Source organism: Pempheris klunzingeri, chromosome 3 (assembly GCF_042242105.1).
Source record: "Pempheris klunzingeri isolate RE-2024b chromosome 3, fPemKlu1.hap1, whole genome shotgun sequence".
NCBI lineage: Eukaryota > Metazoa > Chordata > Actinopteri > Acropomatiformes > Pempheridae > Pempheris > Pempheris klunzingeri.
In genome coordinates, this window is record NC_092014.1 from 7,537,623 (window position 1) to 7,563,132 (window position 25,510).

At 42.0% G+C, this 25,510-nt stretch overlaps 1 protein-coding gene across 2 annotated transcripts in view; it reads right to left on the reverse strand.

Annotated features, from left to right (window-relative positions):
- The window catches only part of dchs2 (dachsous cadherin-related 2), a 41,989-nt gene extending 18,754 nt beyond the window's left edge, over window positions 1–23,235 (reverse strand). For both annotated transcript variants that reach the window (XM_070827573.1, XM_070827572.1), the window contains exons 1-17: window positions 21,341–23,235; window positions 18,092–18,283; window positions 17,757–17,988; window positions 16,338–16,574; window positions 13,402–14,430; window positions 13,121–13,308; window positions 12,627–12,726; window positions 12,345–12,505; window positions 10,815–11,658; window positions 9,974–10,213; window positions 6,281–6,415; window positions 3,752–3,961; window positions 2,387–3,247; window positions 2,189–2,302; window positions 1,194–1,405; window positions 927–1,078; window positions 82–212 (exon numbers count right to left, since the gene is read on the reverse strand). In XM_070827573.1, the coding sequence (XP_070683674.1) occupies window positions 82–212; window positions 927–1,078; window positions 1,194–1,405; window positions 2,189–2,302; window positions 2,387–3,247; window positions 3,752–3,961; window positions 6,281–6,415; window positions 9,974–10,213; window positions 10,815–11,658; window positions 12,345–12,505; window positions 12,627–12,726; window positions 13,121–13,308; window positions 13,402–14,430; window positions 16,338–16,574; window positions 17,757–17,988; window positions 18,092–18,283; window positions 21,341–23,086 (6,784 nt within the window). In that variant the 5' untranslated portion in view covers window positions 23,087–23,235. The remainder of the gene's footprint in view (window positions 1–81; window positions 213–926; window positions 1,079–1,193; window positions 1,406–2,188; window positions 2,303–2,386; window positions 3,248–3,751; window positions 3,962–6,280; window positions 6,416–9,973; window positions 10,214–10,814; window positions 11,659–12,344; window positions 12,506–12,626; window positions 12,727–13,120; window positions 13,309–13,401; window positions 14,431–16,337; window positions 16,575–17,756; window positions 17,989–18,091; window positions 18,284–21,340) is intronic.
- Window positions 23,236–25,510: the final 2,275 nt, after the last annotated feature.

A 25,510-nucleotide genomic window follows, 5' to 3' on the forward strand; every position in this document is an offset into this window, starting at 1 on the left:
ACAAAGACCATAGGCAGTGTTTTTATCCCAATGTGTGTTTGCAAGTGAAAGCAATGAACGAATAGTTGGGGTTGTGCTCACTCTCTGCTATGACCACAGGCTCCATGGGGGGGATGGCGGGGCTGTTGTCGTTGACGTCCACCACTTGAACCCTGACGGTGGCGGTGCTGCTGAGTGAAGGGTTCCCCCTGTCTGCTGCCTGCAGAACCAGCCTGTTATATGAAGACAGTAAGCAAATTATGCCATTTAACCCAGATACATACTATGGACTGTGGATTAGGTAGGACATTTACTTAATTTTCTCTCAATGACAGAATTGACCAGATTAATAACTGTTGTGCTGAACTACATTTTGAAAAGCAAGAATTACAGATTAGGCCAGTTATGCTGTTGCAGTTGAATCATGAGGATATTCAGTTAGATTTGAATCTCTTTTGCTCTGTCAGAATCTGTCAGACAGCTCTCTAATGGTTAATGCTTTCTAGTGTTCTCAAATCACTTTGTGAAATGGGCCCCACTGTGCCACGTTGGCGCTGTCACCATGACCACACATAGTAAGAGTTGACTCCCCACTTAAACTAATTTAAACTAATACAGATGTCTTGCCTACTCTCTTTACAAAGATAAAACAATGATCATTTTGTTAGTATTAAACAGCTACAGCTCCCACAAGGTTTTGACAGCGTGCCAATGGTAAAGACTCGTGGGATGTGGGTTTGTTGAATGCTACCAAAATGATTGGACGATTAAAAAAAAAATTGAATAGAAAAAACCCTCTATAACTCACAGATGCTGGTACAGAGGCTAGCTATGACAGGGACTGGGACTGTCTTTTCATAAGCAGAAACATAATATAGCCATGTTTTGACTATCATACGTTCTAGAAATAGCTACATAATTCTTTTTAATATGTGAGGCCAGCATACTTGTATGAGGGGGTGATCTCCCGGTCCAGTAAGACATTGGTAGCAAGTATCCCACGAACAGAGTCTAAGATGAATGCTTCATTAGGGTTACCGGACACGATGGAGAACTCAATCTGCCCATTCATCCCGCTGTCCGCATCAGATGCAAAAACCTGCAGAAAACATGGAAAGGCGGCGTTATTACTCAGATTAGCAATTATCACAACAAAATATATGATGTACATGCTTGGTTAAAGTCAAATAGGTCTTGAAATTCATAGTATCTACCTGCATGATGTAGGTGTTATGCACTTGCCCCTCCCAGACAGCAGTTCTGTAGTTGCTGTGTTCAAACACTGGTGCGTTGTCATTCATATCCTGCAGGCTGATGGAGACCCTGCAGTGGGCTGTCTGCAGCCCGCTGTCAGCCAGCACCACCAGTTGGATCTGAGGGCTCACTTCAAAGTCCAGAGAGTTGTCTTTCTGCACACGGATCTCACCTGAATAAGAGGGGGAACAAAAGGTATACCACAAAAACATCTCTGATGTTGGGTTTGTCTGGTATAGCTCATTAACTGACAGCCCATTTGACTGTAAGGCCAAAGTGTAATGTTTGTTCAACTCTATCAGCTTTTTTTAAACTTTGGCCCTTTTATCAAATCAGGGAAAAATGAAGGGAAAGAACTGGAAAGGACAACAAACTTTGGATTTTATTAAAAAGGTGTTGACAGACGCACATTCAGGTTCAAGTTTTTGTGGTAATCTTAAAAAAGTGTTTGGTCCTGCGGCAGTGTAACATAGCGTATTAGAGTCTAACTGTGTCTACCCCATGACTTTATGTAGACATGAATCCAAAAATGAGTTTGGGGTAGAATATGATAAAATCAGACAGGCAACAATCATACATCTCTCGGAAATACTTGTATATAAACAACCAGATGAATCTGATAAGTTGAAAGGGAGTTTTGAAGAGCAATAGAAAATAACAAGAGCCAAAAATGGTTGGACTTGAAACTTGGATTGGTTAGACATAAACAATGGCGAGCACGACGAATCAAAAGTTATTTTCTGGATACTTTTGTGGAAAATCAAACGGATGAGTGAATTAGAATTTCTGCTATTAACATAACTTATATGATGAAAGCATGCATGACGTTTCTGCAAATACATAAGAATGCAATTTGCTAATCATAACCAGTAAACTTGGGGTAAAAACCTTGAAGCGAAAGCAAGAAAAAGGAACAAAAGCAATGTTTTTGTTTGTAAAATTTCATTTTTCTTACCTGTGTGACGGTTGATGGAGAAAATGTGATTCTCGTTGCCACTAAATATGGTGTATGTGATCCTCTGTCTGCTGTTGGTTTGATCACTGGCCTCCACTTTTGCAATCCAAGTGCCTTGACAAAGAGAGAGTGAAAAGGGTTGATGAGGTTTTTGATGGCATCAGTGAAAACAGAGGGAATAGAGGTAAGAAAACCTACCAGCTCTACTGTTTTCCTTTACAGTAGCATTGTACTCTTTGTTTGTGAACTGCAGTCCTTCATGTTCTCCCTTAAGATGGATAAAGAACAGGCAGGTGGAGGTCAAAGTTGGTCGTCCTCGGTCTGAAACAACAACCTGAAGCTTCCTCCCGGAGAAACCTGCCCTCACTCGTCTTCTCAGCGAGATCTCTCCTGACTCGCTGTTGATGTCAAATAGATTTTCCTCATCGGACAGCGTAAACCGTATAGTCCCATTCTCACCCTGGTCACCGTCTGTTGCAGTCACCGAGGTAACTATCTGGTTTGGTAGAGTCCTCATGGAAACCCATGCGTTGATGGGATTCTGGTCACAGACCGGCACATTGTCGTTCACATCCTCCACCTGGATGGTCACCGATGCCATAGAGCTAAGTGGTCCTTGAGTGCAGCCGTCAGTAGCCACGGCTTTGAGGGTGTACTGAGCCCGGCTCTCTCTGTCCAGAGACCTCGTGGTGCGGATCACTCCAGTGAAAGCGTCCACTGAGAAGGCCCCCTGGCTGCTGTCTTCTGTCAGAGTGTAGGTCACGTCCCCGTTGGATCCCTCGTCGGGATCAAAGGCACTCACGCGCAGGACTTCAACTCCTGCAGGTAGGCCCTCGCTGATGGAGGCGTGGTAGCTCTTGCGGGTGAAGGAGGGGATGTTGTCATTCTGGTCCAGCAGCAGCAGCTGGAGTTGGGTGGAGGAGCTGAGCGGGGTGGGGCCATAGTCACGGGCCTGTAGGGTGAGTGTGTAATTCTGCCTTTCCTCACGGTCAAGGATCTGAGTGGTGCTGACAACACCTGTGTGACTGTTGATGGTGAAGCGACCTCTGTAGTCCTCACCTGAAGAGAGTGGATAGAAATTAAATTCCGGTTTAACAGATGTCTATCCAAAGCGGAAATATTGTACTAACCAAAGTCATTACTTAGATCTTGCCAACATTTCTTTGACACAAGCAGTCATACGTTCATACAGGTTATAAGCAAAACTACAGTTTAATTCGGTTGATTATTTAAACCACTTGATGCAGTCACAACTATGGTAAGTAAGCTAAGCATAACAACTCAAAATGTCACCTGTAAGTTGGTCTGTTAACTGGGATGGATGTTCATAAGTAGTACTTTTATAATGTCCTTCCATTTTCTTTTTCAAAGTTATTTCTTATCTCAGGTTTTAAAATCCGTGGGATCACTTAATTTCTTCCTCCTTTGGCATTGTTTTTCACAATGTCGACCACTTCACAGTTTAAAACTTAAATGTTTTCACTGATCGAAACGATGAACAAAACAAAACAAAACAAAAAATCCAAATAATCGGACATACAGGGCATTATTGGGGCTCCTTACCTAATATGGAGTAGTGGATCGTTCCATTTTCCCCATGGTCTGGATCGGATGCCTGAGCAGTGTGGACGACCCCAGGGAGCAGGTTTTCTGGCAGGCTGATCTGGAAGGATGACTGCATGAACTCTGGTGGGTTGTCATTGTCGTCCAGCACAGAACACAGAACTGTGGCCGTGCCCGACAGAGGCCGCGTGCTGCTGTCACGAGCCTGGACTGCAGACAGAAAACGGAAGGAGGTCACACTTAAGCACACTGTAGAAATCAGTAATCCCAAACTTTTTCCTGATCGAAAAAAAAAAAAGGGGTTCCCATTATACACAGTAATTTCTATTAATTAGTTTTTTGTGTCTTGTTAGTCATACTTGTACATTTTATGTCCATAGTGTAAATATTTATTTATCATTACAACATATATTTATTTGCTATTGCTTATTTTCTACTGTTGCTTTCTTCACTCTTTCTTTTCTATTGTTGCTGCTGTAACGTGAATTTCCCCCTATGGGGGATCAATAAAGAAAGTCTAAGTCTAAGTTGCCATTTTGCATTCATTAGATAGCTCAGAATACAAATGCACACAGGAAATAATTAGCAAGAGAGAGAGAGGGAGACAATCGCAGTACATAAGTGTCTTAACCACCTGATCTATGATTCTTATTTACATCCTGGACCTAAATACAAAGGAATCTGAGAACATGACTATGAGTCTGGCAGCCTTGTGAGGTTGTACTCAGGCACAGTGCTGCTTTAAGCTGAATGCTCACAGTGACACCCCTAACATGCTGATGTTTAGACGGTATAATGCTTGGTCAGTACAGATGATGATGATGATGGTGCTGCTAGTGGAGTACAACATCATTAGGATTCATCCTCTGGGGAACGTGGATATCTGTTCTCAGTTTAATGAAGAATCACCCAGAAGATGAGATATTGCAGTCTGGACTAAAGTGGGTGGACTGACAGAATGACTGACATGGACATCCATAGAGATAAGCCGCTAGCACAGCTTGATATGAAATACAACTACTGGTAAACAGCTCAAAGAGGCCCACAGACTGGTATTACAGCAGCTCCTTTGGCAGTAGTTTACTGTATATATTGAAAACATAAGCATTCCAGTAACAGCGTGTCGAAATATACAGTTTTGCCCAGTGGTCTGAGTCTCTAAACACCACAATGAACCAATCTCACACATGCTGACGTAAAAATGAAGCCAGATCAGATTTTTAATATTAGTACAGACAGTAAAAATGTAAAAAAAATAAAATGATGCATGCTGAAAAGAACTTTTTATTTCTTTCCAAATTCATCTACAGCCAGAGAAAATTGTCCCCACATATTTCAGTATTTCCCAATAAGCCCTGTGTGATTCTGGCACAACTTCAAGACATTCAGGCTTTCCTGTTATTATATTTTGTTATTACATTTAATTGTTCATCATACTGCTGACTGTACAAATATTATGATAAAACATCTGAAAGCAGTTTATCACAAAACACTGCTGAATAGTTAGAATGTAATTGAGGGTGAGGGTGCAGCAGCAGAGGTTAGATATACTGTACCTCAGCCCTTTAAAAATCTACTGTTTCCTTAACATAAATCAAACTGCTGGATAATGTTGCCTTCATGCAAAAAGCAAAGCTTGAATTCTTTATGACTTTGGCTGTGAAGCATGGCAAGAGAGAAGGCAGAGAATGAGAAACAGAGAGCAGGAGAGAATGAGACAAATGTCTGTTTGATAGGGACTGTGGAAGACTTTTATTTTGTTTTGTTTTAGCTTAGTTTAGATTTTTTTTATATTGAATATTTTTATAACCCTTTAGTTGGATTATCTGAAGCAAGTATTGATACAAATGTGCAGCCAAGCGGGAACACTGTACAAAAGAACAGAATCACAGGCTCCTCGGTTTCACACTAGTATCGATTACATTAAAGATGTTTTTCATTCAGGCAATCCTGGTACCAGTCACTGATGACACTGGTCTAGCTGGTAAATATGAGCTATAAACTTACATCAGCCGAATGCAGAGACTAAGCATGTGTCCGTATGGTGATTATGAAACTAAATGTAGCCTGGTGCAGTGATGTCATTTTTTTTCCTTACTCATCAGATCCTGATTGTGATTGATTGCGCCGTTTGTCGCTACGTTTCCTGACTTGTGAAGACTTTCTAAAGACTTTCTTGCCCCCCGCCAGACGCTGCAACATGCTGCCCTGATTATTTACGGCGAAGGGAACTCACAATGTGGTCAATCACTTACTCACCTGCTGAGCTGAATCGGGCAAATCCACGTATCCATGTAGTTACAAGATGACAGTTTAGAAAATCACTTTACTCATGAAATACTGTGTGATTTAGCAACATTGCTCGTTTGCCACGAAGCTTTATAAGCCTGAAATTATATTCTTGAAGTTTATTAATTTAAGAAGCGGCCATATGTTTTTCTTCAACAGGGTTTTTGAAAGCGTTCACACTTCTGTTTCTCTCAGGGGTTTTGGGTCATGTGTGAACATCAGCTTGTTGATGTGGCCTACCTCTGAGGGTAAAATGCTGCTGCTGCTCTCTGTCCAGGTAGGAGGTTGTGGTGATCAGACCGGTGTAAGGGTTGATGCTGAAGAGCTCGTAGCCGGGGCCGGGCAACAGACTGTACCAAACCACTGCATTCTCCTCTGGGGGAGGGACACAGGACGTTAATGTAGGTTTTACAAGCTCAGGAGTACTGTTAACACCCCTATAAACCTCAGCACAAATCCTCATTTGAAAAAAATAAAATAAAATCCAGAAAAAGAAAAACTGAGGTTCCAGTATTATTATTATTATTATTATTATTATTATTATGGTTACTGAATGTGCAACACATTTAATCACAAATTCAAAGAGAAAACATTTTAAAAGATTTAGAGAGAAATGTCCTACTTTGAAGGATACAAGGTACTCTGTCTCAGCCGCCAAGCATTTAGTTTTTTATAAATCTCTTTAAACCAAAAACCTCATTAAGAAATCTTTAAACAACCAAAACAGATCAGGAGTCTCTAACTGAAGGTACGGTACCACTGCTTTCCACTGCTGTCTTCTCTAATCTGAATGTAAAGTCTAAGGTTTTGTTTAGTCCACACATCCTTCTTCCATGGTGATTTCATACTGACTTTGTAATGATTAAGACATGAAAATCAATCAATAATCACATTTTCATCCACTAGTTTTTTCAAGTCTAAAACAAGGTCATACCTTCCCATAACGTTCACGTTTTCAAAGAAAACTGATAAAAAAGGTTGGTTTTTTTCTTTCGATCTCAGCATTTATATCAGTCCTGAGGTCGAGTTTAGCACCTCATCAAATGAGTTCGTGTTCTTGGCTGCTATAATTTTTTTATCTGCTGCCAAATTGAAAACAGAACCACAGGGTATTCATTCACACAATGTAACGTGTCACCTTTGAAAACTGACAGGGCAGCTAGACCCTTTATCTGAGCTGCGCTGCACTCGTCTGGCCCTGCTGCTCGCAGGTCTTGTGGTTCTTCTATTGGCAGCAACATGTTTAACAAAAGAAAAAGTTGTCTTTGAAATGACACACACACACTGTGGTGGTGAGGCGTATTATTGTCTAGCAGCTACTACAGAACAATATGTAATATATATATTTGAAATTGACACGAGTGCAAGAGCGAGTGAAATATACAACTGCCCTCTGTTTACCTTTTCTACCATTGTACTACCTGGATGTCAGGTCAGAATGAAAAAGGAACAAATATCTGCACCATGCAGCTATTAAGGTTTTCAGTGGAACTACTTTCTACCGAAGAAATAAGCTTCCCTGAAAACTATTCACAGCTTGTTCTGTGGATGTTTTATGTTGTTTTCTGGAAGTAAGTGAGAAAACATGTTTTTTTTGTCATTTGAGTAAACTGACCCTTTATGCTGTCATTTGTAATAACATTACCGCCAGCTGTATAATTGTCTTGACTCCCATTTCATTGGGAAGGATTTTTTAGCAGTCTGAAAAATGTATGAATGCCGAGATACTTCTAAATACACAACTGTGAAACTTTTTCATGATATGTTATTTGCTGGTTTCCCCAGGATGCAGATTGCATTTTTGACACAATTTCTAAGTCTTCATTGAATCTATTTTAAGACGCATTACTTTATTATCATCCTTTTATGCATAATCTGTTAATTGAGCAATTATTTTTGCATTATCTTTAAGTTAGTGAGGAGGCAGGCTTGTGTCTTTTTTACTCGTCACTGTATATAGGCGACCAAACTAGTCTCCTGCTCTGGGGATTAATCAAGTTGTCCAATTTAAAGTCCAACTGCTGCCAGAGTGCCGGTGTTACATGAGAGGGAATGAGAGACAAAGTAAACAGAGTTGTGCTGTGGCCTACATGTCACAGACAGACAGCTTGGTGTTAGTGGTACTTGAAGGGTAAAGACCACACCAGTATTTAACTAGATAGAAGTGATATTTGCAGGTAAGTCGAATGAATGCAAAACTAGGTGGTGCTATGTTGAAACCATAAATATATCATATATAAATTCCTCGGTTTTCGTTTCTGATTTTTCTCAAATGAGATTCCAGGACAAGTGAGTTCCAGAGCAGATACGTATGTAGACAAAAATAAGCAATTAAATTCCATATGGACTTTAAGGTTACGGCATGACTTAGATCTTGCTAGACATTCATTAAATTCATCCTTTTTTTCAGAACAAGCGTCAAATTCTTCAGTTTCAGCAAAAATAAAAAAGTCAAAAAGTTTTTAAAAAAAGAAAAACATACATGGTAACTCTGATGTGGTGATCAAATCTGAACATGAAAGTGCTTTATAATAAAATTTAATCTGTCTTCTTGAGACCTTGGGGACAGAACAGCTTTTCTTTCAAGAAACCCCTCTGGACACACGAACATTTGCTCAACAAAGTGAAATCCAGGACACGCACAGTAACAGAAAGGTTAGCTGTCACATTTGTTGATATTGCACATCTCCTCTGACTCACTACAACACATGGAAACTGGATACAGAGACCAAGACAGGCACAAAACAATGGTCATCTTTGGAGAGCGTTGGGGGAAAAAGCAGCACAAATGATAATCAAATAAGACTGGTGGGAGAGCCGGCTGAGCTGCCAGACGAGGCGATTTGTGGGGACAGATGAAAACACGGCGCCTATTGGCACAGATGGCTTGGATTATGGAAATCATCATGAGAGAGGTCCTTTCAAATCTCCCAGAGGAGCTGTGTGCTTGCTGTTCTTGGACAATTCTCACCCCCAAGAATGTTAGTTCACATCGAAACCCCTCCTGTACAGATCCCCCTGCCACATGGCCTCCACCCTAGGTATTTAAAAGGACTCGTACTGTCAACATGACGAGATGAAATGGGATTCAGGAGGCCCCGTGCACACCGTGTTAAAATAAACAGGGCTGATGTGTAGATTTGTGAATGTGATCAGGGGTCAGATGAATGAGACTTGCTGGGATGTACAGTGAACATCGCGCATGAAAAACACGGAGCAGCACATGAGGAAGAAGGCCAGGGGTTGGTTTCAATTAAACTACTAATGGAGGGAAACAAAACAGACGATAACCTTGATTCGCTGCAGTGCTGAAGTTTGACCAAAACATGGCAGGGTGAACTGCATTTGGTCATGAGACACTTCTCTTTAAATATAATAAAAATGAAATTTATACTACTGCTTAAACAGAAAAATGTCCACTGTTTGCCATTTAATACATGAAGTATTTTAATGGTTTAAATGCCACAGAAAGGGGAAAAAAAAGCATCTATTCCTGTCTTCATAATCTGTAAAATATAGAAATATTTTGGAGTTCAGATGCTTTGTACTTAACTTTAACTCTATTTTGTTTTTATATTTGGTTTTATGTATTTGGTTTCATGCTGGTTAAATCTGGCTTGGGGCTACTGGGCCTCAAGGACACATACTAGTGCTGCCATCTAGGGACTTTGGAGGCATACTGCCATTTCCACCGCTACAGAAGTACTGCTTCAGGCTAAACTTGAATGCTACGACATGAAAAGAGCTCCCAGCTCCCAAACAGAAGATATTTGTGATTTTAGAAAAAAAACAGACTATGTTTATTATCTTTTTCTTTTATCTATCCAGCCCAAAACTGCACATCTGTCAAACTGTCTCTGGTTTCAGCTTCTCGATTGTGAGGATTTGCTGCTATTATTCATGTTGTGTGATAACAAACTCTCTAATTATTACCTGAATCATTGTCAGTTGCAGAGACCCTGATCACTGGTTCTCCAGGGTCTCTGTTCTCCGCCACACTGGCGTTATAGATGTTCTGACTGAAGACAGGCGACTGGTCGTTCACATCCCCCACCTCCACTGTCAGAGTCTGGGTGGAGGAGAGCGAGGGCAGGCCGTGGTCCACTGCACGGACGGTCAGACGGTGGAAACGCTGTGTCTCATAGTCCAGAGGGGCTGAGAGAAACAAGAGGCCTGTAGAAGATGGGAGAAGATGGACACTGAAGACGATGGGCAAGAAGGGGAAGTGATATCCAATAAAACCAAAAAAAAATCTAAGTAACGTTTAGCCTTGATTGTTGCTTATTTAGTCACAAATATTCTCTGAATGATAATGGAGAAAAATATGAGATTTGACAGGTTTTAAGGCGTTTTAAGTTTTAAGGCGCTTCAACCATTCGACTAATCGGTAATTTTTGCATAACAGGAACATTAATTAATTTCAAAAAACACCAGAATGATGCTAGATTTTAGTGGCCAATACCGATATGATTATTTAAGAGTTTAAAATTCTAAAGACCATAAATCGGCCAATATTCATAGAAGAACATCACATAAACAAATCACACAGATATACTTCACAAGAATCACAATATGTATTGAGGTCATTTTACAGCAGAAAAATACACTTCAGTGCTCTGGTGGACAACACTGCTTCTAAATTTTCTGTTCTGCCATTTCTTCTTTTCTATCCTCTGAAATACACGCCAATACAAATATGCCAGCAGATTATTTGTCGGCCTAGCTCTATTGAAAATGGTTGTTAATTCATTGATCTACCCTGTAAAAATCCTACCTGTTTTCTCTTCTAGTGTGAAGAATCCATGCTTATTCCCAGCCAAGATGATGTAAGAGACAACCCCATTTTCCCCTCGATCTCCATCTATGGCCACAAAATGATGCAGCAGACTCCCCACCTCTGCGTCCTCCATCACCTGAACTGAGTCCGCTGATATAAACACCGGCCGGTTATCGTTCACATCCAGCAAGAAGACCTGAGCCGTCACCGATGTCCATTTGCGCTCATCCTTCCGGTTCGCCTGGTCGGTGGCTGTGACTGTGAAGGCAAAGCTGGAGGTGGTCTCCCGGTCTAGAGGTGCTGCTACAGTCAGACTCCCTGTGTGAGGGTTGATCTGAAAGGGGAAACGTGGTGAAGAGCTGCTAAGTTCAGGGTCAAAGGTCAGGGAGTAGCGGAGGGCACTGTTAGGAAGGGTCCCATCAGCGTCTCTGGCATGAAAAGCTAACGCCAGTGATCCGACTGCAGCGTCCTCCCACAGGCCGAACATCACCAGTTTATCTGGGAACCAGGGTGTGTGGTCGTTTACGTCTTCCACCATCACGCTGACCAGCACGGACGTGTTCACTCCAGTAGTGAGACCTACGCCTTCAGCTCGGACCATGAGGAAGTACTGCGTGGCAGACTCGTAGTCCAGCGGCTGGTTGATGAATATGTCACCAGAGGAGCTGTCGATGCCGAAGTGAATGCTCCCGTCGCCCTCAGAGATGGAATAGTGGAATCTCCCTTTATCTGACACGCTGGCAGAGCCGATAACAGTCGCTGGCTCCGTGTCCTCTTTCACAGTAAAACGTCTCACAATCTGGTGGTCAGAGCGGTCGTACAGAGCCTCTAATCCATGAACCTGCAGGTGAAATACATACAGTGTAATATTGTTTGTTAGTTTATTTAGGAAGTAGTAAAGACAAAAAAATGTAGCACATGATGTGGCTCCCCTTAAAGAGACAGAAAATCTCTCAGGGGTGGTGATTTGGAGAGAAAAAAACCTTGTCAAGATGAATCTTTTTGGACATACACACCACAGAAAAAACAATAATTAAATGTCTCTCCAAATTTAGTCTACTTAGAAATGTGTCCTTTCTTATGCAAGAATCACATCACTGTTAAACTGTACAGAGGCTTGAGCCTATTTTAGGACAATTTTTATGCATGTAGTGGATCATTTTGGAGTTGTGACAAGTACACATACACTTGCAACATTTAATGTGTGGACTACATTTCAGCTTTCCTTTGAAAATTCTGTGGATGTTTTAAAGAGAAAGGTGTGAAAAACTGTGAGACAAGAAAAAGATAAGAAGTTCTAAATTGGGCCTGAACTCTTGAAAATGCAGATGTAAGCTGATGGCTGTGTCTTTGTTATACTGAAATAATAATTACTGACAGAAGCCAGAATATTTTGACATAAAAATGTATAAACTGAGCAAAGCATAGTTTGTTGATTGGGAAAGCACTTTGTAAGCTACATGTGTGGTCTGTGTATTCTACAATAAATAAGATTTGAAGAAATCTCATTTGCTTTGATGACTGTACCTGTACATGAATGACTGCAGTGTCCTCCAGAGGTGTGGCTCCGCTGTCCTTGGCACTTATTTTCAGAGTGTAGTACGATTCAGAGTTTTGGGTGAAAAGCTCTGTTGTTCGGATGTCTCCACTTTTACTGTCAATCTCAAAGTGTCCAAGCCCCTCCTCATCTAAATCGACTGAGGGAAATACAAGATGGTGATAATGAGGAGCTCATCAATAAGGCACTTCTTATAACAGTAAATGTTCATACTGTACTGCTCCAAAAAACAAATAATGTTCTTAACTCACCTGTGACCAACGAGAAGGTAACTGTGCCGTTTTCTCCTGCATCTAAATCTTTCGCAAACATGTTTGTCACCAAGGATCCTGCTGGTAGACCAGCCCAAATCTGCAATTACGAGAGGAACAGGCACTCTGTGAATGACACTGGATATAACAACACATCAGTCAACCTGCACACTTAAAACAGATAAATCTGATGTCAACAACAAGGTCCACTCAGTGGCTGTTTTTCATACCTTCACCATCATCCCAGCTATGAGAACAGTGAGATTATTTTGTTATCATTTTACTCTTTCCAAGATCCAAAATTAACCTTCAATCTAAAATTGTAAGCTGACATGGATGAAAAGTCCCTAAAGCGCTTAAAAATGTGGGAAAAAGAAAATAAATTAAAGATATTTAGGCATTCAGTCTTTCAAAGGTGAAAAACAATGCAATCTCAATGCAATGATTCTACGATCAAAGACACTCTTTCCAAGAAAAAATCCCAGCATGTTTACCTGAACATTCAGCTCCTTGCTGGCAGGCAGGTGTGTAAACTGCGGAGTGTTGTCATTGATGTCAGTGACCAGGATGTGAACGGTGGCGGTGGCGTTGAGACGAGGGTGGCCCTGGTCAGTCACCATCACCTTCAGGCTGTGCTGGCTGTGCTGCTCCCGGTCCAACGCCACCCAGTTGATAATTTCACCTGGAAGTGTAGAGAGAAGAGACAGAGAGGTGAGGCTGCACAGTAAAGCAAAACAAAACCTCATGATAGTGTTATTAACGTTGTTCTTTTTACCTGTTTTGGCGTTTATGCGAAAGAACTTCCCGTCTGAGAGCAGGATGTATGACAGCTGGGCGTTTTTCCCAGAATCCTTGTCCATGGCCTTCACGGTTCCCACCAGGCCTTGGGGCGACGACCCCTCTGACACAGTGAAGTAATAAACCTCGCTGCTGAACACCGGGGCGTTGTCATTGATGTCCAGCACCAGCACTGTCACTGTGGCTGTGGCTGTGATGTTGGCCAGCGACGCCTCCCTGGCTGTGGCCAACACCCGAAAACGAAACACGGATTCAGCCTCATAGTCCAGATTTTGAGAGAGATACAACCATCCGGTCTCTGGGTGAATCCGAAACGGAGCAGGAGGAAATCCGGCTTCTGCCTCCAAGTAGTAGGTGAGGCCTGAGTTCGACACGTGAGCTCCCCGGCTCCGGTGCGCTCTGACCTGGATGACCCTCGAATCTTTCCTGTAGCCCTCGCCTATCTCCACCTGGTAGACCAACGTCTCGAAGGCCAGGCTGTCTTCAGTGGCGGTGCGGTCCACATTGACTGTGAGGCTCAGTGTGGAGCTCAGGGAAAGTTCTCCTTCATCTTTAGCCACGATTTCCAGGCTGTACCTCTGCTGATGATCCGCCTGTAAACTCCGATTTAATGTGACCGTCCCGAGGTTGTGGTCAACGACAAACGTACCATTTCTGGTATTTTTCAGGTAATACTGCACCCGCCCATTGGCACCGCTGTCATAATCGTGTGCATGAGCGATGAACAACACTGTCCCTGGGAGTGTGTTTTGAGACACTGTGATGGTGTCACTGAGTTTGGGGAAAACAGGAGCGTTGTCATTAACGTCAGCAATGGTGATGTTGACCTGCGTGGTGCTGTAAACTGGAGAGGTGCCAGTGTAGGTCTGAAGAACCAGCAGCGCGTACGGCTGCGACTCGTGGTCCAGAGGTTTGATGCTGCTTATCAGGCCGGACTTCAGGTGAACGGAGAACAAACCCTGAGGGTCTCCAGAGGAAATGCGGTAGGATACTGATTCCATAGAGTCTGTGGAGACAAAGAGTTTTTATTGATAGATGAACAACAAAACATTCATTCCATTCACCTCCATTGTTTTTGGTTTGAGAGCAGAACAAAACAGAAATGCGCACAGTGATCATAGCTGAAGGTAAGTGCTGTAACAAGAGGTGAAGAGTCGGGGTGGGAAATATCGTACTGGAGTGTGCAGGGATGTTCCATTTTGAAGGAATATTTGTATGAGTGAGGAACAAAGTGAACCAAAAGAAAACAAAAGGAGTAAAAGGAAAGGGAAGTGGAAAAAAAAAGGAATAAATAAATAAAAAGATGGCAAAGACATTTAAATGCAACTTATTTACGAGTATATTAAGGTTTAGTCTGATATAGTAAAAGATCACCACACTCCTCTGTGTTTAAACCAACTATATATATATATATATATATATATATATATATATATATATATTTTCTTCTGCACATGGTGGATCACCATACTCGGTATGCAAATATAGTTTTTGACTTGTCACCTGACTACACAGCACAGGCATGTCGAGCAACATGAAGTAATTACAGTACAGGTCAGAAGATCTCATTAATCCCCTCTAAGTGTTTGTTGCACTTCAGCAGTAACTACAAACCACCGAAGCTTAAGGGTGCCCAACTTCTGTCAAACAGGCTCAATTCTGTTGTTTCCACTTTAAGTTGAGGCATTAATCTGTTAATTGACTAGACAACCTTAAATGACTGTCTCGTGTAGTAGAGTGGTTTAGCTGTCGAAGGGATTCAGAGGAGTTACTGGCACGTAACAAGTGGACTATGAAGGGATAATCCTGGAAAATTAGGCAGCTAGGAAACCCTCCACAGAGAAAGGAGACTCTGCTCACCTTGACCTGCAATACCCTCCTACAACAGTCAAGGTGTATATTTACGACAGGACTATCTTTGACCTCCAAGAGTAACGATACAATATAATGTAGATTCATCTTTGACTCTTATCTGTCATCTGTACATGTGGTTAAGGAGGATTAAAGATTAAGCTGCAGCCTTCCTCTTTACTGCTTGCCTCTTCATGTCTGGAAGGAGATTTGAACAATGACAATGATCGCTCAATTGTCACAATCATCTCTCAGGACAAATCCTGTGTAAATAATGCATTAATGCAATAATCAGTTCTGGAAAATTTTGCTGTTTAAATCAGCCAGTTAACTTTATTTTGATATTTTTGTGTAAACTGATATGTGCAAATTAAAAGTTAGTGTTATTAGTAAATATAATTAAAGTATATTTGCTCCCCATCTTCATACTGTAAATATTAAGGATAGGTGCATGCTGCTGTCCTAAAAACAACAGGAATATCATGGAGGCTTAGAAAAAAGAAGCTCCTTTTAACTCCAGAACTTGCCTGAGAATCAGCATGTTTTTCAGTTCTCTTCAGGACCAAAGTAATCCAGTAATAGTTATCTGGACAACCATGGACTCATTGCAAACAGGAACCGCCGATAGCTAATTCGGCATACTTTTCATGGCGCCAATTCAGCAAAATGTACACAAATATAGGTTAACAAAGTTGTGATGAGCCACCTCACTTAATCCATGGCAACAGAGTGGGGTTGGTGGGGGGTGCAGTTGTCTCAATTTTGTGTAAAAGTTTAAAATCTCCTGGATTTCAGACACAACATATAACTAAGCAGCAGTATTGAGACATGAATCAATACCTTTTGGCTCATATCTGGTCTGTTAAATAAAGTATATATAAAGTAGTCGTAATATTGGTGCAGATGCGGTACAACTTGGCAATTGTTGCAACCTGCAAAAAAAATTAATTTAAACCTTTTTCACTGATTTTATTGTGTATTGTGTATCCAATTACTCTTACACCCATCTGATCCAGCTCCCCTCAGACTAGCAAACAAGCATGTGGGCAGAAATATAATCACCTCCTGGGTTTATGGCCTCCACTGTCCCCACAGAGGTCCCTGGCGGAGCATCCTCAGGCACCGTGAAGGTGTAGCGTGACCTCTGGAACACAGCCGGAGCCTGGGCGCTGCGTAAAACATTGATGGTGACCTCCGCAGGCCTGACTGAGGTCAAGCCCTCCCCATCGTGTGCTGTTATTGAGAGTTTCACACTGGCTGCACCCAGGTGGGTCAGACTGGAGGTCAGGAAGAGCATTCCTACAGGGACGGCAGGGATAAATTAAACGTTCATTAAGCTGTAGCAGTCAGGCTGTAAAATCAACCCATAAGGGAGGTTAATTTTTCGCTTTGTTAATAATGAAAATTACTAATTGTAGCTGTGACCGAGATCAAAACTTTCTTTTTTAGAGAGGCCTGACCATGGAGGCAGCACAAAACAGGGCTACAAAAATACAATTTAGGCAACAAACAGGCAAAAAGAGCACAAACAATACCTAGTTAAGGTGCACAAACAGGTATTTGAAGTATCTAAATAAAATTCAAAACAATGACCAAAGATGCTATTTTCCAAAATCTGCAAATGCTGCAAACTCTGCAGCAAGCTGCACTAGTAATAACCACATGTCCATTAGCCAAACTGTTGTTTACTGCATTAGTAGACAGACAACTGCATGATGACAGATGGGTGAGGAACCCATTCTTGCCACCTAAAGTTACTACGAAATCCATAAAAGCAACCATTATTCTGGAGGCCCCACCTACAATCTGAGAATGAGCACTATGGCTACTTCAAGTATGTCCGTTTAAAAATGGTTGGCTTTTCTATTTATTCAAAATTTTATTCCGTATTACATTGTGGCTTAGTGCAAATCTGATCTTACATTCAGCCACATGGGGATATAAAGCTTTGGGCTTTCTGCACCCCTGCTGAGCAGTGACACTGACAATCATATCAGTGGGACTTACTCAAAGTAAGTAGCTGTTTATCCCTGAATACTGGGACCGCCAGTCACACAAGTTACTTAAAGACCAGCGATTGGCTCTATGTGACAAGTCGCGTCGTGACAATGTCAATCAAATGGAGTTTAAAAACTAAAAAAAAACATTACTATCCAACTAAAAAAACACAATGTTGTGTAATTGCTGTGCTACTTTATGTTAGGATGCTATGCAGTGTCGGTTTTAAGATATGATTATGACCTAAGCCCTGAGGGGCAAAACACAACAATATTTCTGAAAACACAACAGCACTTTAAAAAACATTTAAATAAAAATGAAAAAACAAAACATAATAATTGTCGGTCCATTTGTTTAAGAGTTTAATCCCCTCAGGCCACCATATTTAGGATACATAGACTGATAACTTAAGCTCAAGAACATATCTTAGTCCACAAATTACTTAAAATCTGAAATCAACCCTGAAAATCCTGTGTTTTATACCTGCTTGCTTGTCCAGTGCAAACAAACTGGACATGTCCCCAGGTAGCACCTCATAGGTGACCTGTCCAAACAGGCCAGAATCTCGGTCAGTGGCGATAACGTTGAGGATCTCTGTGCCGGGCTGCGCGTGGCTACTGATGCTCACGGTGTACTCGTCAGGGTTGAACACAGGAGCGTTATCATTCAGGTCCACTATCTCAATGTGCACGTACGTCTGAGCGCTCAGGCCTCCCTGACATTTGAAAAGTGAGAAAAAGAAGAGAATTTTGTGAATGCAGAGTGGATGAACCACATAGTATGTCAGAACTCATCATCCATAAAAGAGGCCCACTCACTGGATCTTCAGCTTTGATCAAAATGTCGTGGACCGTCTGTCCCGAGTCTCGATCGATATCCTCTGAGACGCACAGCTCTCCAGTCTGAGGTGAGATTTTGAAGAGGGGGTGTTTGTCCTGTTTGTCAAAGCCGTCAGACAGAGAGTAGAGCAGCACGCCAAACTCAGGGCTGTCTGAATCTGTAGCAACAACCTAAAGAGGAGAAAAATACAGTTTCAAGTGAGCAACAATGAAAAAACTGTGTTCAGGGTATTTCTTTTTCCTATTTTTATATTCTTGTATTTCTATTTATTGTCTTGTTGGTATGTTATATGGAAGAGGTCAAACGAAATTTCATTGTACTTTACTGTATGATGACAATAAATCCGATTCTGATTCTGATTCTGATTCAGGAGGGAGATTGAATAAAAATGAAATGCTAAATCAAATGAAAACATGTGTGCAGTAGGACTTGCTCTTAATGGAGGCGGTTGCTACTTGTGTTGAACTTGTAAAGCTGAATTTGAAGGTAATCCTTGGTTTGCATGCGTGTCCTTGACCAGAAGGCTGTTGTCTTGGCCTGTTGTCAGGATACGTCACCTTGGTTTACAGACCTTTAACCTCCTATTAAGTGTCAGGTAGTTTCATATAGAGCTTTTTCTTTAAACTTTACTTTTTTTTACTGTTTATTTCTACCAAAGCAAGAGGACTCTGTCCCATTACTATTTATGTATACATGCATATTCATATGTAATTTTTCCCCCTGCTGATAAACTTATTTAATATACACATTAACCTTTCTTATTATTACTTATCATTGCTGTTCTTCCTTTTTCGCTTCTTTTTTTTTGTCTATTATTATTTATTTACATATTTTGTTTTTCCCTTTCCTACATATCTACATCCTCTCCTACATATTTTAACCTCACAGGACCGTCTTTTGTCCTATTTCTCCAAACCACATCAATGCGGCGTCATATTAACTTTGTCTAATCGCCCACTGTGTTGTGTTTGTCTTTTCACATGTTTTATGTCATGTTTCGCTAACAAAAACACATTATTGTGCTTTTGTTGTGCGCACTACTTCTTATAGGGGGCATATAAAGTACAGCAAAGAAACAGGCTATGGCTTCCATCGAAATAGCAGGTAAATAAAAAAACACTGTTACACTATTACTCAAGAGAAAAAATAGCCGTACTAAATGTGTACAGTGCCAAAGGTTGGACCTTTGCAAGTCATACAAGTCATGTATCTTTATACACATTTTTTATACAAATAAACTTGAGGCCGCTAAATCTGCTACACATTAACACTCATTATCACTGACTTATACCTATTTTGATGTTTCTACAGTACATTTTGCAGTTTTTCATGTAAAATTTTGTGAAATGTAAAATACGAGGAAATGGATGTGCTGTTCAGCCCTTGTAGCTGCACATCGGTTGTAAATGGTGGTGCTGGTCTGTCATACATTAATGATTTAACCTCGTAGTAAACATGAATCATGATACCTGTCATGCTCAAAGTAATAAAAGCGTAAAAAAAGAAAAGCCTCCGATCCGACGGAGCTCCTTTCATGTCCTTTCATGCACTTGTGACAGACACATTTTACAGATAGAGCGCTCACTTTCCAGCCATAAAGATGATATCATCTCAGACTGTATGAACGTTGATCAGAAGAACTTTGAGAAACATGGGCCAAAGTCTGAGCGGAAGTCTAACACACCCTACGAGCTTTATACCCGGGAACATCTAGTATGTTCTCGTTGGGTCGTTTCATACTAACAGAGTGTTTGCTCAGGCTCGTGCTGGATCACTCTACAGCATAAAAATACTTATTATGTTTTGTCCCTGATAATGGACTTAAATGCCAAATATCACTTCAGTATAAAGAAAATGTTTTGGTAAAGAAAAAGGCTTCTTTTGTAATGAGCTTGTGCCAGGCTGCTCCAGTGTGGTACCAGGCATCACATCTGTCATATCAAAGCCACAGTGCTGAACTGGAAAGGGTGCGTGTGTGTGTTTAGGAGGAACACTGATGTCTTTGTGCACACAGATTGAAGGCTACTTTTGTCTTATGAGACGTAAAGACAAAGCAAGACGGAGAGAATGAGATGTTGAATCTTCACATTGGAGACTTCTTAAACTGCTCTAGTTTGCGCTCAAATCTTCAACTGTTTCTTGTAAAACCAAATTAGTTGATATATAACCAAGCAAAATGTTAAGCTGAATGTAAATGTCCATCGGACTGTGTCGTTGTTGTAGCAATAGTTCCCAAGATTGACCCCTTAAAATTAAGAAACGTCTGCTTGTGTCGTCAGAGTATTTCATTTGAGGATCGCAGCGGTAAACCTACCGAGCTTTTTACGAGGAAAACAAGTGACTAAAGTATCTGTGCTGATGTAAACTAGCATAATGCCTCTTGTTTGTCTGCTTCTGCTAACATGAGTCCTGCAGTTCATCACTATGTAGTCTTTGCTCATTCAGCCTGAACAAGTAAGATTCAATCTTCTGTGTGCACAAAAACAAGAAATATCATTTTCTGAAACAGAACTACGGTTTTCTAGTTTCATATTCTGTTAATCATGTCATGACCCCTGAGATTTATATTGTGACCCCTGGATGGGTTGCGACCCCTAAGTTATGAAACACTGTTGTGATGGGTGGCTTAACTTCAACCTGACATTGTCACTAAGAAGAGGATGAATCTACACAGAAAATAACTCAAAAGGTTGGTTCATCCAAATAACAAAGATATATTTTCACACTAAACTCCGGCGATGTCTTTCCATGCAGAAATTTTGGCGCCAATTAGCGCTGAAAATAATGAATATTATCATTGTTTTAGCGTTTCTGGAAATACATTGAACACTTGAAATGCAATGTTTCAGCGCTTTGACAGTCAAAAAGAAAATTCTGATCATTTAAGTTTTATTGGATGAGAGGCCTAGAGGAGGCCTAAGAGTTTAAGACACTGGCCATGTAATTTGAGGTCCAGCTGAATAACTTTGTTGCACATCATGTAATTTCCTGTCAGCTCTGTAGTACATACAGTACTATCTAATAAAGACATATGCCCCCCATAAAAGTCTACTGGGGTAAAGGCAAAACTTTAATGGACAGATATCTAAAAAGCTGAACAATTTAAGCAATTTAAATTTTTAAAACTATTTGCATGCCAAGACATCCCCGTGGGTTGGTGAGAAAATGTGGTTCTACTGGACTATTGGAGTAAACAGACTCTTTATACTAAATATTCTCCAACATACTTGTAAAAAGCAGCTTCCAATGTCACTGTGCTCTGGTATGGACACATTGTACAGCTGCTGCTGGAACACAGGCTCGTTATCATTGACATCCTCCACCAGCACTGTGACTGTAGCCGTGGATGACAGAGCCGGTTCCCCTCCGTCAGCTGCCACCACCAGGAACCAAACCTCCATGTGTGTCTCTCTGTCCAGAGCCGCAGCTGTTGTGACCAGGCCCGACTCTGGATCGATGCTGATCAGGCTGTCCTGGTTGGACTTGAGGACGGAGTACCTGACGTCTGAGTTGACGCCCTCATCTGCGTCTCGGGCCTGCATCTGGATGAGGGAACTCCCCACCGGGGCGTCCTCGGCAATGCCGATGATGTATACATCCTTCTCAAAAACTGGCTGGCAGTCATTGGTGTCGGCCACCCTGAGGAGGAAGACCATCTCACTGCTCAGGGGTGGGCTCCCAAAATCTGACGCTTGTACCTTCAACTCATACAGATCCTTTTCTTCCCTGTCTAGCTCTGCATTGACGCACAAAGCATACAGAAAATTATCTGTCTGCTTCAGGCTGAACTTCCCATCATCCCCCTCAAGCGTGACAATGACCCTCTCCTCCTCAAAGTCGGGGTCTGACACTGAAATCCGGGCAACATAATCCCCAACTGCAGCAGCCTCTGACACCACTGCATCTCCAGTCTCGCTGAGGAACAGCACACTGATGCTGGGGCTGTTATCGTTGATATTAAGCACCTTCACACCCACAAAAGTGCTGCTGTACTCAGGCTGAGCCCCGTTATCTCTCGCGCTGATGATCAATTCATGAAAAGCCTGGGTCTCATAATCAAGCGGCTTGTTGAGATACACCACCCCGCTGGTTTCATCGATGGAGAACACCTCATTTGGGTCACTCTGCCGCCTGTTGATCTCGTAAGTGATTCTGCCGTTGTCGCCCAGGTCGAGGTCAGTGGCGTGCACCTGACACACAGCAGACATCAACAGAGAATCCTCAGGCAGCGAGGCGTGATACTCAGTCTGGTTGAACACAGGGGGGTTGTCGTTCTCGTCCAAGACGTGGATGTTCACCTTGAGAGTCCCACTCCTGGCTGGGATGCCACCGTCAAAGGCCTCAATGGTGATGGAGTAGAAGTCCTGCGTTTCTCTGTCTAGTTTACTTGCGAGGATGAGATCCAGACTTTGGTGGTTTTCAGATCCACTGCGATACTCCAGGTGGAATAACTCCCCCATCTCACTCTCTGTGATCCTGTATCCCCGGGTACCAAACTCCCCCTCATCCTCATCTTTAGCACCTTCAAGGTGAAATCGACTCCCAGTGGGGCTCAATTCTGACATGTCCAAGTCAACCTCCTCTGAGGGGAACACAGGTGAGTGGTCATTCACGTCTTTCACCTCTAGTTTCACTTTTATCATCTCACCTGTCAGAGTGGCTGCCACGAATTCATACTTATCTCTGCTCTCTCTGTCCAGGACCACAGCAGTGGAGATGATCCCCGTGTCTGCGTCTATCTCCAAGTCTCTGAACACGTATGAGTCCCTGCTCTCTGAGATGAAGAAACCAGTGCTCGGCCTGCTTAACCCCGCTCCCAGATCTCCGACGATGGTTTTGGCAGGCAAACCCTCTTTCACAGACAGCGTCAGGTTGAACACCTGTCCGAGGGCCTGCGCGCAAAGCAGCGACAGGATGAGCGTCCGAAGGGCTGAAGTTGCTGCATTTTTGCGACCCATTCCTCCTGTACACATGACTTCGGGTGTCCGAGTCGAAGTTACACTACATATTTCCGCGAGTGTCCACTCCTCAATCACATTTTACAGCACCTTTCAAAACAAAAACCGGTAAGCGCATTTTTACGCGCGTAGCCAAACAGCCAGCACTCATCCTCTATCACAATCCATCAGTCATTTCTTGCGTGGTTTTGAAGCCTAGAAGTCCACACATCTACGCGCGCAAATCCCCTGGGCTTCTTCGCACTGAGTGGCCACAGAGCACCAAGTGTGCGCACTGAGCACACCTCCTGGCAGGCGGCACGTCCCACGCTGATCGGCTCCATCTGTGGCCCTGATTGTTTAAGATTTAATTAGGCCGAGAGATTATCTACAGCGCCGCGTGCTGACAGGTGGCAGAGTGTGTTTGACCTGTTGAACATCGTAAAGTGCGCAGAGAAGTGAAGGAAATAGAAGTAAAACTCATGCGGACTCAACTGCAGCCTGCATGTTGAGGTAATAAAACCTGTGCATCAGCCGCCTGGTCCTGGTGAGGAGGTAATAAACCACATAAAAAAAGCGGTTCAATGTGGTTCAGATTTGGCAAAAACCCATAAAGTGCTGGGGTGGCTCCATCTACTGGTAAAATATAAAAGCATCTGTACATCTTGGCTGTTTCTACCACAAATCGTTTTTATGCGTTTACATACCCTGGAAATCTGTTCTGAACCTCATTTGAGCAGCACACCAGAATCACATTATGTGATAAATAAAGCTATGGGAATGATTATGGAGGGCATAATGGCTCAGCAATTTAAAAATATGAACAAATAGATTCACAAAGACAAACAGACAAATGAATGAATCAGAGTGAAAGATTAAAGTGCAGGTTTGATGGTGGCAAATGGTTCAGTTAGATGCTTATTAGACTTATTTTTTCATCTTATATTTGTATATTTCGTTTTTCTTTTCTGTGTGTTTTTTTTCCCCAAGTTGGTAATCAGAGAGGAAAACAACAAGGAACAGAGCAACCTCAATTCTTCAACAATTAGAAGCAGCAGCCAGGCAGAAGAGTTAAAACTGAAAACACGACAACATATTTATATTGCTGGGGTTATAAAGTGCAACGTTATGGGCAACTACAATGCCATAACTTCTGGTGTCTTTAAAAAAAAAAAAAGACAAAACCAGTTTGCTTTTTAAGTATATTATAGTTAATAATATAGTTAATTAAGTTAATAGTTGGCTGAATTACAAATAACAATTCCTTCATCTGTCATATTACGCTTAAAGTAACACCAAACATGGAGCACGTTCAACTGTATATCAGCATAAATTAATCTGACATCCAAATAAATTCACTGAAGGATTAATTTACCTAATTTGCCTTCACCACTCCACAGAAATTATGTCTGTAATCTAAAAAACAAATCCAAAAAACCTTCCCTGTATATTTTCCACTGGACAAACTATAAGAGGACTTCCATTTTAAAGTCAGAAAGCTTTACAAGTGCCTTGATTATCACTGTCGAGCCCTCATGGGTTCCTGCAGGTCTTACTGTAGCAGCCATCCTCCCATCGGTGCTTGGAAGCACTGTAGCCAAGCAACAGATGTAACCTGAGCTGTGTACCTGAGTAAACAAGCAGCATAACTACCGAGCCTCCCTTTGTCTGGGTCACTTTGTTCAGCAACTTCACAAACTGGAAACTCCACCACAGAGTTCATACAGGATAGTTTTTCTCCCAGATTTCTCCCAGAAAAGAGGGAAAATGCCATCTCATATTATGTTCTCCTACCAGTGGGACGACCAGGCTCTTGTTAAAAGGATATACAACCGCCTAAAAGATGATGGTCTGCCAGTGTGGATGGATATTGAAGGAGGGGTGACGGGGAACATAAATGATGCGTGAGTACAGAGGAATGTGGTTTAAACCCTCATCTTAATCAACGCGTGGATAATTTACTAAACAATGTGTTTCTCCATGCTGGAGTTAGGTAGATTAGAATCCATTTGGTCTCTTAAAGCAAAAGCTGTGTGTGTTTGTGTGTTTTCAGGATGGCAGCAGGCGTGGAGGAGGCTGCGGTGATTTGTCCGTTCATGACTCCTGCTTACCAGGCATCCCGGAACTGTAAGAAAGAGCTCAGCTACGCGGACACCAGGGAGGTCATCATCGTGCCGGTCATGCTGGCCGACAGCTGGGAAGCCAGTGAGTGGCTGGGACTGATCACTGCAGGCCTGCTGTGGGTGGACTTCAGGTGAGGGGGCCTTTCAAAGAGTACAGGTCACACATTTTTAAACCACTTCATCATCTCTAAAGGTTAAATCAATGACAGTGGATTTTGTTGAAGTGTATTCCATCACTTAAACTTTTGTGTGTTAATTTAATAATTACTGAGAAAGAACGTGTTGGCCAAATTAAAAACATTTGAGAGATTGGATTACAGTACATGAGTGCACGCAA